This window comes from Prionailurus viverrinus, unplaced genomic scaffold, assembly GCF_022837055.1.
Source record: "Prionailurus viverrinus isolate Anna unplaced genomic scaffold, UM_Priviv_1.0 scaffold_50, whole genome shotgun sequence".
In the NCBI taxonomy this organism is placed as follows: Eukaryota; Metazoa; Chordata; class Mammalia; order Carnivora; family Felidae; genus Prionailurus; species Prionailurus viverrinus.
Window position 1 is genome coordinate 1,120,255 of NW_025927613.1, and position 13,981 is coordinate 1,134,235.

General features: G+C 50.9%; 1 protein-coding gene and 1 long non-coding RNA gene across 2 annotated transcripts; one reads left to right on the forward strand and one right to left on the reverse strand.

Annotated features, from left to right (window-relative positions):
• Positions 1 to 10: 10 nt before the first annotated feature.
• Positions 11 to 4,844, forward strand: LINGO4 (leucine rich repeat and Ig domain containing 4). The gene is made up of 3 exons (XM_047848008.1): positions 11 to 93; positions 1,928 to 2,063; positions 2,584 to 4,844. Exons 1-3 carry the CDS (start codon positions 72 to 74, stop codon positions 4,376 to 4,378), a joined length of 1,953 nt encoding a protein of 650 aa, XP_047703964.1. The 5' UTR covers positions 11 to 71; the 3' UTR covers positions 4,379 to 4,844.
• Positions 4,845 to 6,537: 1,693 nt separating this feature from the next.
• LOC125159525 (uncharacterized) lies at positions 6,538 to 13,949 on the reverse strand. The gene is made up of 2 exons (XR_007149807.1): positions 13,444 to 13,949; positions 6,538 to 7,725 (listed from the first exon to the last, which is right to left on the reverse strand). It is a non-coding gene; the product is annotated as an uncharacterized LOC125159525 (long non-coding RNA).
• Positions 13,950 to 13,981: the final 32 nt, after the last annotated feature.

Below are 13,981 nucleotides of genomic sequence, written 5' to 3' on the forward strand. Positions count from 1 at the left end.
AGGCCCGGCGGCCCAGGGTGCAGCTTGAATGGGACGGCCCCCAGCCCTGGACAGAGGCAGTGTCCAACTTGATGCCGCCCTCCAGCTTCTCCGGTAAGTGCCCCCACCTCCTGTCCCAAAGCTGCAGCTGTCCTTCTCTACAATATTCTCAGAGACAAGGCCAGACCAGCGTCCCTTTCAGGCTAGAGGGTTTGCGCTCCTCCTGCCCCTCCCCCCTGCCCCACCCCACCCCACCCCAACCAGCCATTGATCCTGGCCCCACCAGACTTTGATGGGAAAACTAAAATGTCCCAGACACCTCTATGGGGAAAGACTCTAAAGAGACCTCCCTCCGTCTCCCCAGGGCTTCCTCTACCTCTGGGAAGGGTTTCTCCACTATCAGTATGGAAATTCCAGAAATCTTTCCCCTAAAAGCCCCCTCCCCACGCAAGTCCCCATGTCTCCAGTCAGGTCTGCTTTAAAGGTTCATATGTGTCTCTGGATTGCCACATAGAGACAAGAAGAAGAAAGCTTCCTACTCCTTGAAGGGTTGATGCCCGAGACCCCACCCCATCTAAAGAAAGAAGTGGTTCTGACACCCATTTCTTCCGGCGAAGTGGCTGGAAGCCAGTCTTGTAGCCATGGAGACTGGCGAGGGAAGTTTGGGATTAAATTAGCCACGTTATAAATAAAGAAAAGGGGTTGTCCCTAGATCCCCCAGCCCCTGGGCCAGCAGGCTTTGGGGACTAAGAGGAAACTGACAGAAGGGGGAGGGAGGGAAGCTGGGTTACATGCTTCAGTGCACTTTTGCTGAGTGCAGAGCACAAAGGAGGAGCAGTAGCTGCAGTGGTAGTGATAAAGAGCTAGCTGTCGAGTGGACTTCCCAGAACAGGAGTAGGGACAACGAGGGAGACTGGGACACGTCTGTCCCTGGAGAACTCTCAGCATGCCAGAGATACCTGCCAGGTCGGTCTAGGGACAAGAGGAGCCTGGTCAGCTGCCTTTGCCTGCCCCGCACCATTCTCTCTCCTCCCAAGCCTCAGGATGGTGTCCTACATCCCTCTGCTCTCCGGGCCTCTTTGCTCTCTGGTTTCCCGCTACTACAGCGGGAGAGGCGCCAGAACAACTCTTCTAGAGGAGGGGTGCAGATCCTCACTCCAATCAGGATCCAGGGATGTGATCCCCCTCCCCCGACCCCGCAATGGGAAGAAGTCACACCACCTGGTAAAGTTCCACGTGGGAGAAAATGGGGCGTGTGACAGAAAGCTGACCCTTCAGGGCACAGACAGCCTGAAGCCCCAAAGGCCATCTGGATCTGCAGCTAGAAAGAAACCCAGGCATCCTGCCTCCTAGGGAGCATCACTTACCTCTTGGTCCCAACACCTCCCCTCCATGGTTCAATGCCCTGTTGACATTTAACACGGTGAGGTGAGAGTGAGTTCACCACCTATGGGGCCCCTTCTCCACTGTCACCTTGACCAGTCCCCAGTGGCCATGATACCTGCCATTATCCTGATTCTGCCCAGGCCCTTGGTTCCCAGAAACCCACTTGCAGTCTACATGCTTTGCACACGGCCTGTGCCCAGAGATCAGCTGTGCCAGCCAAGGGCTCCCTTGCTCCCCACCCACACCATCTGGCCAGGTGCTGTCTCTCCTCCTTGTCTATGCCTCCCTGGCTCACAGTCTGTCTCTTGTGTATTGTTTGGGGACAAGAGATCTCCCTCAGATTCCCACGTTGGACTAAATCAAAACACTATCGAGGAGGGATATAACAGGAGCCTGAGCCTGAGGACCAAGCAACAACACTCAAAACCCAGGCATCCCTTGGGTCCCTCACACACCACAGTGTCATCTATAGGGGCTGCGGGTAGGGTTCTCATGAGGGACTCGGGTGCCCCCCGGTAGCCTGTGCCATGGCTAACGTGTTGCTTGGCTGTCATCCACACAGGCATTCAGGGAGATTGGGTCTTGCTAATTCAGGGCCCCAGGCCCTGGGCCACGCTCCAGAAGGGCAGAGGGGCAGTAGGTGGAGTCCAGGGGCACAGAGCTGAGCATACTTCCCAGCCCTGGAGGACTTCGTCAAGGTGAGGACCGCGCTCCCATCAGAATCCAAGCATGTGATTCCCCCTGAGCTATGGACAGATAGACAAAGCTATGGATAGATAACATGGGAGAACAGGGTGGGCAGAGAGCGGAGGGCAGAGCTTGGGGAAGACAAGTGTCAGGGAGAAGGGACCTGCGGTATTCCTGGATCTCACAGACATAAGAAAATGGGGAGACTCAACATTACTTCCCCGCTTCCTGTCCATTCACGTACAACTTTCCCGGCTGAAGTTAGGCTTCACTCACGTTCCATGAGCCAGGAGGCACTCGGCCTGTTACCCAGGGCTGGGAGGGAGAGCAAAGCAGAGATTCCCCAGAGAGGAGGCCCAGGAGCCCCCCAAGGAGGCAGTCCCCCAGAACTGTTCCTGGGTCTGCCCTACTTGCTGGTGATGCTGACACAGGTAGCTCAATCTCCCTCTCCTCTACGGAGGCCCAGGAGGTCCAGGGTCACCATCGTCTGAAGTCACTTTCCAAACAGGACCATGTCATCATCTATTCCAGGACTGAAGAGGGGAAGGCTATGGGTCCAGCTCCAAAGCAAGCCTGGCCCCCATGGCCCCCTCTCCTGTTCCTGCTCCTCCTGTCTGGAGGCAGTTGTGGTGGGTGCCCTGCCGTGTGTGACTGTGCCTCCCAGCCCCGGGCAGTGCTCTGCCCCCTTCGGCGACTGGAGGCTGTGCCTGGGGGACTCCCGGTGGACACTGAGCTCCTGGACCTGAGTGGAAATCGCCTGTGGGGGCTTCAGCGCGGAATGCTCTCCCGCCTGGGCCTGCTCCAGGAACTGGACCTCAGCTACAACCAGCTGTCCACCCTTGAGCCTGGGGCCTTCTATGGCCTCCAAAGCCTCCTGACCCTGAGGCTACAGGGCAACCGGCTGCGAATCATGGGACCCGGGGTCTTTTCAGGCCTGTCTGCCCTCACGCTGCTCGACCTCCGCCTCAACCACATTGTCCTCTTCCTTGACGGAGCCTTTGGGGAGCTGGGCAGCCTCCGGCAGCTGGAGGTGGGGGACAATCACCTGGTGTTCGTGGCTCCAGGGGCGTTGGCAGGGCTGGCCCAGCTGAGCACCCTCACCCTGGAACGCTGCAACCTCAGCACAGTGCCCGGCCTGGCCCTGGCCCGCCTCCCGGCACTAGTGGCCCTGAGGCTTCGAGAACTGGATATTGGGAGGCTGCCAGCTGGGGCACTACGGGGGCTGGGGCAGCTAAAGGAGCTGGAGATCCACTCCTGGCCATCTCTGGGGGCTCTGGAGCCTGGGAGCCTGGCTGGGCTCAATCTCAGCAACCTGGCCATCACCCGCTGCAATCTGAGCGCAGTACCCTGCCAAGCGCTCCGCCACCTGAGCTTCCTCAGGGTCCTGGATCTGTCTCAGAACCCCATCTCAGCCATCCCCGCCCGAAGCCTCAGTCCCCTGGTGCGGCTGCAGGAGCTCCGGCTGGCGGGAGCGTGCCTCACCTCCATTGCCGCTCACGCCTTCCACGGCCTGACCGCTTTCCACCTCCTGGACGTGGCAGATAATGCCCTTCAGACACTGGAGGAAACGGCCTTCCCTTCCCCAGACCAACTAGTCACCCTGCGGCTGTCGGGTAACCCCCTGACATGTGACTGCCGCCTCCTCTGGCTGCTCCAGCTGCGCAGGCGCCTGGACTTCGGTGCGGCATCCCCTGCCTGTGCCAGCCCCCGGCACATGCAGGGCAAGAGCCTGAGGGAGTTCTCAGACATCCTGCCTCCAGGGCACTTCACTTGCCAACCGGCCCTGATCCGAAAGTCTGGGCCGCGATGGGTCATCGCAGAGGAGGGGGGGCAGGCCGTTTTCTCCTGCTCCGGAGACGGAGACCCAGCGCCCACGGTCTCTTGGAGGAGGCCTCAGGGCCCTTGGCTGGGAAGGGCTGGGCGAGTGAGGGTCCTGGAGGATGGGACGCTGGAGATCCGCTCGGTGCAGCTGCAGGACAGAGGGGCCTATGTCTGCGTGGTCAGCAATGTTGCTGGGAATGACTCCCTGAGGACCTGGCTCGAAGTACTCCAAGTTGAACCACCAAATGGCACTCTCTCTGACCCTAACATCACCACGCCAGGGATCCCAGGGCCCTTCTTCCTGGATAGCAGAGGCGTAGCTATGGTGCTAGCAGTTGGCTTCCTCCCCTTCCTCACCTCGGTGACCCTCTGCTTTGGCCTCATTGCCCTCTGGAGCAAGGGCAAAGGCCGGGTCAAACATCACATGACCTTTGACTTTGTGGCACCTCGGCCCTCAGGGGATAAGAACTCGGGGGGTAACCGGGTCACCGCCAAGCTCTTCTGACCTTTACTTCCACATCGGAGCTCCAGCCAAGACAGCTTCGGATACCAAAAGGGAAGAAAACCAAGGTTGCTTGAACCAGAACCTAGGCCCACCCCCGCCTGCATCGTGCCAACAGCTAATGACGCCTCTCAAGAAGGTCTGCCTCCCCCCTGCTTTTGCAGTTTGAGGATGGGAGCAGAAGCTGTAGACCTGTAGTCAGTCTAGCCCTCCCCGCACCCCCCTCCACCAAGCAGGAAACATCCCCAAGGCTCCAGTCTACTTGTTCACACACACTGACACCTTTAACAACCAGTACCAATTGCTAACCACAGCTATGAGATTATTGCAGAGGTGAGGCTGAGAAGCACCGCTTGCTTCTCAACCATGCAGTCTACCTCTCTTTTCTGGTCTCTTTTTTGCTCCTCCCCAGGAGCAAGGAACTAGGGCCAAGGATCTCAGGCTCAGAAGATGTGAGTGTACAATGCAGGGGGGCGGGGGGGGGGGGAGACTGCACACTGGCTGTGTCTGCATGAGGCCTCCAGCACCTGCCCCATCTGTCACATCATTAAACTTGCTGCCAAAAGGCCATGACAGCAGCAGTCTAAATTAATGTGATATCCGGAGTTTTCTTTACTTCACTCTTTCTCCCCCCTCATTTTTATCAAATCTCTCCCTTCCTACCCTTTCTGCCTGCCCACTGAGCATGTAAGCCTCCCCGACATATAAGCTTAACACCAAAGGAGGCCCAGAGATGTTCTGGAGAAACTCTCAGTCTGTTTCCATTTCGGCCCTTTCCCTGTACTCTGGAGTTAGAGAAGGAGGGATCCTCCACCTTCCAAGGGATCCCTCTGAAGAAATTCCAGCCTGGGGTACCTAGCTCCTTCCCTACTTTCCAGTTCTTGTTGGGATCCCCCAATCACAGATCCCTAGTACCCTAGGGGGAAAGTACAAAGGGAACTCCTAGAAAATGCCTAACAAAAGCACAGATCTGCAGTTGTCCCAGCAGGCAGACCGAGAACCCGGCAGGACCAGGCTTGGAGGAACCAGGCAGGAAGGGCACTGCACACTGTAGGGAGAGCAGAGGGAAGGGGCCGCAACAGGATCTGGCTGCCTAGTTAATTTCCACTGCCCTTCTGCAGGGGCCTCTTGTTCCCTGTTCAGCGCAGCCCAGGTGGGAAGCTGTCTCTGGATAGAGGCTACTGTCTAACGGAGACCCCAGACGCAGAGGCAGGCTGAGAGGAGACGCTGACTGCTCTGAGCGTGCTTCAAATAGGTGGCAAAGCCAAGCCAGGGAAAAGGAGAGATTCAAGAGGCAGCAGCTTCAGCATCTCAGAAGGGGAGGAGTGAAGGGACAGGAGGGGCAGGGAGGAAGGACTGAGAAGTGGGGAGTCACGAGGCCCTGGGTCTCTCTGCAGCAGCATCTGCTCAGTGTCCTTAGCTCCCCTCCACCCTCAAGGGCCCCCACCCACCCCTCAGTATGCAAGCATCATCAGCCTCCTGCTGATTCCTGCTGCTCTCGTCCTTGCTCCTTGCTCCGAGGAGACTCTACTCATTAGAAGATTCCCAGATCAAACTATCCCCACAGGGGAGAGAAGCAGATGCCATCCAGGAGGCAGCCAGACTTGACCAGCAGGCAAGCTCTTCAGTGGGGCCCTGGTGGGCTTCTGGGGGTGGGTCAGAGATGAGAACAGGAGGTTGGGAGAGGGAGGCTGGAGAATCCAACAATCTAGAGAAAAGCGTACCCCTGAGCCTCCAACCCTGCCCCCGCCACACACTCACAATTCTCTTAGCATCCTGACAACCTCCCCTCTCCAGTTTATAAGGCACCGGAAAGATTCCACCATGCTTCCCCCCAGCCCCCACACAGCCCTTTCTCTCCTCTCCAAAACCCTCCATCCCAGGCTTACTAGGTTGGGACTTGGGGGTCAAGTACTAGAGGTTCTCACTCTCATTGCCCACCCTGCAATGCAGAAGACAGCAAAAACAGCAATATTGTGCAGAGAAATCTCAGGGAAGCCCCCAGAGACAGTGGGGCACAGGTGACGCAGGGAGCAGGGGCCACAGCTGCCGAGTCCCAAAGTCTCCCGAGCAGCTCTGCCCAGAAATCGAACGTGAGGCACCCATGTCATCTCAAATTTTCTAGTATCACATTTAAAAAGCAAAAAAACCCAGATACAATCAACTTTGATACTATATTTTATTTAACCCAAGGTACCCAAACTATTATCAATTCAGCATGTTATCAATATGAAAATTATTATTGAAATATTTTACATTATTTTTTCATATTAGGTCTCTAAAATCCAGTGTATATTTTACATTTATAGCACATCTCACTGAATTTTCACCAGAAAGATCTGATCTGTTCTTAGATTTCATAAAATTCATTGTTGAAAAAGTAGGTTCACACAAGTTGTTCCAAACATGTTAAAAAGTTTTCCACCAAATCAAGTATCAGTTTTAACATTTCAATTAACTTAACTGAAATAAATTTAAAATTCCACTCCTCAGGGACACCAGCCATCTTTCAAGTGCTCAAAAGCCACACATGGCCAGTGCCAATCTCCTGGACAGCACAGCTGCAGACACACCACCTCTGGGCACGACAGGGCCTTCTCAGCAGAGGTGGGCGTGGCATCCCTTGAGAGGCACATTCCTGGGGCAGGGCGGGGTGCGGGACGCCAGTGGACTTACCCCCAGTTGCCACCCCTTGTTTCCTTAACACGGTTTTTCCTAAAGCCTTCTGATGTGACAGGTCACTGTGATGGGTACTTCCACAGCTTGTCCAATCATCAGCAAGCCAGGTCCCTATCTGACCTGCTGGGGAAGGCTGCCCTTAGCCAAGTGCGACTGTACAGGCTGGGTGTGTGTGTGTGTGTGTGTGTGTGTGTGTGTGTGTGTGTAAACCAGCATGTAAATGCAACCAGAGACATGTGCTAGTGGTGTGTGTTCACGTTCAGGGATGTTACAGGTCACATTGTGGGGAAATCCCCAGGGCTGTGCAGGAGTGGAGAGAGAAGACACTTATCCAGAGCCTATGCTGTGTCGGTGGCTTTGTATTTGTTTTCTTATTTAATCCTTCCACGAACTCTGTAACACAGGACACTTTAACTGATGCCACTGAAGGTCAAATAAATTCACTTGCTTGAAGACACACAGCTAGTTAGTGAGGGAGCTGCTTTTGAACTCGAGGTTGTCAGACTCAAAATCCAAATGCCTGGGGCACCTGGGTGGCTCAGTGGGTTAAGCATCCGACCGACTGCGGCTCAGGTCATGATCTTGCTGCTCATGCGTTCGAGCTCGCGTCGGGCTCTGTGTTTCATATTCTGTCTCCATGTCTCTGCCCTTCCTCTGCTCACATTCTGTCTCTCAAATATAAAATAAAACATTAAAAAATCAAATTAAATTAAAAGCCCAAATGCCTTCCACCACCTGTGCTGTCCTAGTCACTGCCTGCTCTTTCAGCCCGTCTGCAGGGCCTCTCAGCCATGGGGCCCTGACCCAGGTGCTCTTCCACTTGCCACTCTGAGCCAGCCCCTTAGGGGGACGAAGCCAGTTGCTGGTGGTGCCCCACCTTCAGGACCCCTGAGGCACCTGACTCAGGAAGCTGAGGGTTGTTTGGCTGGTGGCTACCCTTTCTTCTCAGTCCCCTCAGCTGCCTCTGCCCCAGGGACTGGCCAGAAAGGGACAGCAATTCCCGGGGATGGGCCGAATTGAAATCCTGGCTGCCAGAAACAGAGCCTCTCACGATTGGGGGCTTCACATTTCTAGGTCCTTTTCTGGGTTCTAATCTCAGCAAGCTCTTAGGGTACAGGAAGCTGATCAGGAATCTAGTACAGCAGGACAGTCTACAGGCTTTGTCCGCTCCGGAAGAGTGTGCCCACCCCTCCCTGACAGAACCTTCCTGAGGTCACCCCACCCTGCCCTCTCCACCCCCTCTCTTCCATTTCAGAGACAGTCTCACCTCAGCTAAGAGAAGCTTGGACCCCAAGACACTCTGGCAACATTTGGGCACTCACCACCATTTTGGTCCCTAATATATTCCTTCTTTTTTTTTTTTTTTTTCTTGAGAGGGAGAGTGTGAGCAGGGGAGGGGCAGAGAGGGAGACACAGGATCTGAAGCGGGCTCCAGGCTCTGAGCTGTCAGCACAGAGCCTGACACGGGGCTTGAACCCACGAACCGTGAGATCATGACCTGAGCCGAAGTCGGACACTTAACTGACTGAGCCACCCAGGAGCCCCGGTCCCTGATATATTCTAATTTCTCTATTTCCTTTGCTGTGCTGGATCCCTGATTCAAGGATGAAAGCCTTGCGAGCATTTTTGAGTCACAGACCCCTCTGCGAAGGCCTGGTGTGAGCTATGAACAAAAATGTGCATGGATTGTTCTCAGTCACTCTGAAGCCACTGCAGCCTGGATGGAAAGCAGGTGAAGAAGGTCTACTGTGAGAAGCACTGGGTGGAGAGGGGAGGCTGAGCACCGGCCTGTACGTACTCTCCGGGTCCATCACACACAAGGAGAAAAGGCTGGCAAGGACTATAGCACAAAGCACACACTAGCATGGGTCATAGCAGGTCCCTAGGGCCTCCAGCTTCTCCCCTCCCCTGCTCTCCTCCTAGAGCCAGCTTCCATCTCTCAGGAGGAGGCAGAAGACTTTGGGGTGGGGGCACTTTTGCTTAAAGAAGTGAGTGTGGTGGTGATTCAGGATGGAGAGCACTTGAGACCAGGGATCCTGAGTCCTTCTTCTCCAAACTACTCTAAGGGGAAATAAGTAGGAAGACTAGAGTTAAGTGGTGGAGGCCAGAGAAGCAGCTCTCTCTTATGACGCCCACCACAATCCATCAGTCAGAGCTAAAGAGCAAGGCCAGGGTAATTGCTGATACTAAGGCCCACCCTCTGGGTTGCTGCTTTCTGATGCAGAACCTTGAGTCATGGGGAAGAAGGGCTCTGTAAGAACTCTTACAACGGGATGGGGCGCCTGGGTGGCGCAGTCGGTTGAGCGTCCGACTTCAGCCAGGTCACGATCTCGCGGTCCGTGAGTTCGAGCCCCGTGTCAGGCTCTGGGCTGATGGCTCGGAGCCCGGAGCCTGTTTCCAATTCTGTGTCTCCCTCTCTCTCTGCCCCTCCCCCGTTCATGCTCTGTCTCTCTCTGTCCCAAAAATAAATTAAAACGTTGAAAAAAATTAAAAAAAAAAAAAGAACTCTTACAACGGGCAAAGGGAGATATGAGTGCTGTTTTCCAAAAACCCAAGTGGCTCAATGTTGTTTGACTGGACTGTTTGCCTGTTTGCCTGCTGTCCAGGAAGGGAACTCTGGGAGCAGCAAAGGCTCTGGAACCAGCCTACTGCCTTTGAGAACCTCTCACTGCCTGGCCCTCTAGCTAAAGTCTGCTCTCCTGCTTGGCTTATTGAATGGAAACACCTGTTCACTGAATGCTCTGGAAAACACAGACCTTTAACTGGTATCACCTACTCCCACACCCTGTTCAGAACACCCTTCGAGGAAAGAGGACTCTTCAGAACTGGAGATGAGAACACAAAAATTGCAATTTACCCAATCCCATCCTCATAACCCAATCTTTCAATCCTGACTTGGGCTCTTGGGGGATGCGTGAGATGACAGATCCCAGATAGGATTGGAATCATCCCTTCTACTCCCCAACCTCCCTGCCCAGCCAGTTAGAAGTCAACCCTCCTTCAAAGTGTTTCTGGGAAAAGTGATTACACCTGGCTCTTTGCTGCTCTGATTAAGAAATTCCTCCTGTGGTTTGTTAATTTGTAATCCTTCTTGGACTTTCACTTCATTACTTTTTGCCCACCAAGTCCTATTGGAGCTAAAAGATAATGGTTTCATAAAGCAGGCCTGAACTACTGAACTACTGAATGGGTCTGAACTACTCGTTTACCTTTTTAAAAGTAAAAATGGATATTGCACTCAAGGCACTCAAATACTTAGGAATAATTTTAACAAGAAATAAAGTCTATAAGACAAAAACATTAATATGCTACTGATGGGACACCAATGGCTTAAATGTGTATATAGTAAGAAGAATCTGTATCATAAATACAATTCTCCCTTGGGTAATCTAACAATATGAGGCTCCAATCAAAATTAAATTAACAGCACAATCAAAAAGTAAATTGTGGTATATTTCCACAATATACTATGTAGTAATGAGAACAAATGGACTAAAACCACACACAACAGGGACACCTGGGTGGCTCAGTTGGTTAAGCGTCCCACTGCGGCTCAGGTCACAATCCCGAGGTTCACAAGTTCGAGCCTCACATTGGGCTCTGTACTCTCTCTCTTTCAAAAATAAATAAAACATGAAAAAAATTGTTTTAAACTACACACAACAATATGGCTGAATCTCACAAAAATAACGTCAAACAAAAAAAGCCAGACCCCAAAAAAGTACATACCATGTGATTCTCTTTATATAAAAAAACAAAAACAGGCAAAACTAGTTTGTGCCATTAGAAGTCAGAAGAGTGGTTTACCCTTGAGGGGAGTATGACTACCCCCTTGTGTAGAGTGGTTTTGGGTACAGTGGTAATGTTCTGTTTCTTGATCTGGGTGTTGGTTACATTTTTGAAAATTCATCAAGATGTATTCTTTTCATCTGTGCACTTTTCTGTTTGTATATTGTACATTAGTTTTTTTTTTTTTTTTTAATGTTTATTTATTTTTGAGAGAGAGAGATTGAGACGGAGAGAGAGAATGAGCGGGGGAAGGGCAGAGACAGAGGGAGACACAGAATCAGAAGCAGGCTCCAGGTTCTGGGCTCGAACTCCCCCACCATGAGATCATGGCCTGAGCCAAAATTGGACGCTTAACTGACTAAGCCACCCAGATGCCCCATGTACATCACTTTTTAAAGTTGTGTTGAAAAAACACATAAAGTACATTAATTTTTAAAAACAGTATAGAATTACAATGTGAATAGACAGATCAATGGAACATGAAAAGTCCAGAAACAGGTCTGAATACAATTCAGGCAATTGGGTCTTATAAAGGTAGCATTCAAAAATAATGGAGGAAATATGGGTTTACTCAATAAGTAGGAATGGATAAAACAAAGTTGTTGGATCTCTATCTCACACTTTTACACCAAAATAAATTCCAGGAGAATACTTACATATACAAAAAGACACTATTAAAGTATTTTTAAAAACATACACACATAGGAGAATTTCTGGGGCACCTGGGTGGTTCAGTCAGTTAAGCCTAGGATTCTTGGTTTTGGCTCAGGTCATGACCTCATGGTTGCCAGATTAAGCCCCATATTGGGAGCCTGTTTTAAGATTCTCCCTCTCCCTCTGCCTCCTCCAATCCCGCCCAGCAAACGTAGACGTGTGCTCTCAAAAAAAAAAAAAAAAAAAAAAAAAAAAAAAGTGAAATAAAAACTGAAAAAATAAAAAACATAGAATTTCTTAATAATATTAGTAGGAGATTTTTCTAAATATCATAGGAAACCCAGAAGTTATTTTTTAAATGGTGACAAATTTGGGGTGCCTGGGTGGCTCAGTGGGTTAAGCCCCCCACTTTGGCTTAGGTCATGATCTCGTGGTTCCTGATGTTCGAGCCCCGAATCAGGCTCTGTTTCAGATTGTTTCCCTCTCTCTCTGCCCCTCCCTTCCTTTCTCTCTCTCTCTCTCTCTCTCTCTCTCTCAAAAATAAACATTTAAAAAATTATATAAAAAATAAAATGGTGACAAATTCAAATACATAAAAAATAAAAAAGATTTGCACAGCAAAACTATCACCATAAGCAAAAGTAAAAAGACATAGGACAAACTGAGAAAAGGGAAAACCATTTTTAACTTATATACGAACAAGGAGCAAATATTAAGACAAAATAACCAATACAAATATGAACAAAGTATATGAACAATTTACCAACAAAATACAACAGCCACTTAAACATTAAAAGATGTTCAACCTGACTTAAAAGAAATGGAAATTAAAATTACAATGAAATAACATTTACACTACGAGACTGTCAAAAATCAGAAAGCATACGTTATCAAACAGGTCCCTTGCATACACTGCTGATGGGAGAGAGAATTTAAAGCTTCTGTGGAAGGCAGTTTGGCAATACATACTATACTTACCAATTTTTTTTTTCCAAACATTGCCGATGGAACGAAAATGAGAAGAGTCTTTGCAAGGAAGGGATTTTGCAAAATTGTATCTATCCAATTAAAAAACAATGCACACATTTCTTTGACCTAGTATTTGCAGTCCTAAGCATTTATTATACAGATATACAAGAGCCAAATGACATATATTTGGCATCAACATGTGAAAGGATTGACTAAACATATGTTAATATATCCCTTAGGCTTACCGTGAAACATACTATGAAGCAAATACCTGTGCTACTATGATAAGCTATCTAGGCTACATAAAAGGAAATTGCAAAAACAGTATGGACAGTAAGTTATCGACTGAGTAATAAATATATATAAATACATAAAATATGTATATATTTACTATAGAATATCTCGTGAAAATTTTACAAGAATCTGGTAAAACTGGCTGCCTCTTGAGGGAAAGGAGACGGTATTCACTGTAATCACCGGTTATGCTTACGAATTTTGTAGAATGTGTATTACTTATTCAAAATACACATTTAAAAAATTAATACAAAACGAAAACCTGAGGCCCCAAGGCATAGATCGCTTTAGTTCACCAAAGAGACAATCTCGCGTTCATTAAACATTCAGAGTGCTTATCGTGTGCCCGGCACAGCAATAGAAGCTAAAGCAAAAGCCCTCCGCGCGTTACCAGGAGCGCCCAACCCAGCGTCCCAGGGTGAGCCCGGGTGCGGAGCGGGGAGGGGTGGGGTGCAGGGTCCGGCTTGCGAGGCTTGCACAGAGGCGGTAGTAGGGCCCAACCGTCCTTAACGGTCGAGGGTCCTGGACCGCGGCTGGAATGCCCGCTTCCAAAGAAAACTCCGCCCCTCCCCCCCGAGAAATGACCCCCGGCTTGTGCGTTTGCGCTGATCCCCCGACCCGTTCCCCTCCATCCTTAGGAAAAGGGGAACCCTTGACGCCCGCACCACCCGCAGCTCCCTTACCACGGGGCGCTCGAACTCGGGTTCCTCTCCATCTCTCCTGCTGCCTTGTCCGTCCACATCGTCTCTTCACTCCTCCGCGTAGCTCCTTCCCCTCAACCTCTCCAACTCTACGCCGCCTGTTTTAGGTTTTCCCCCAAAAATGTTTCCCATACCACCTGAGTCACTGCCACAGTAGATATAGGACCAATCAAGGCAAAAGATCGCAGAGGAAACAAGTGGCAGAGCATCGCCCATCATAAGGCTGCTTTCTCCATGGTCACTGGGCTGTGGAGTGACACTGGCTCTGCACAAAGGCACTAATTTTTTGCGAACGATGACACACATGAGTGATTCCACGCTCTCGCACTTCGGTCCCAGCTTCGGGAGCGCTGATTTTCTCCGAGGTTAGGGGAGGTGGAAGCTTCTTCGGTAATTGGCCTAGAGGGAGCCTGGAAGGATTCCATGAAGCCTCTAATTGGCTGTTTAATTCTCAGCAGGTGCAATCTCAATTAACAACGTCTGGTTTCCCGGGCTCCTGTTGGCTGACGCGGTGGCCGGC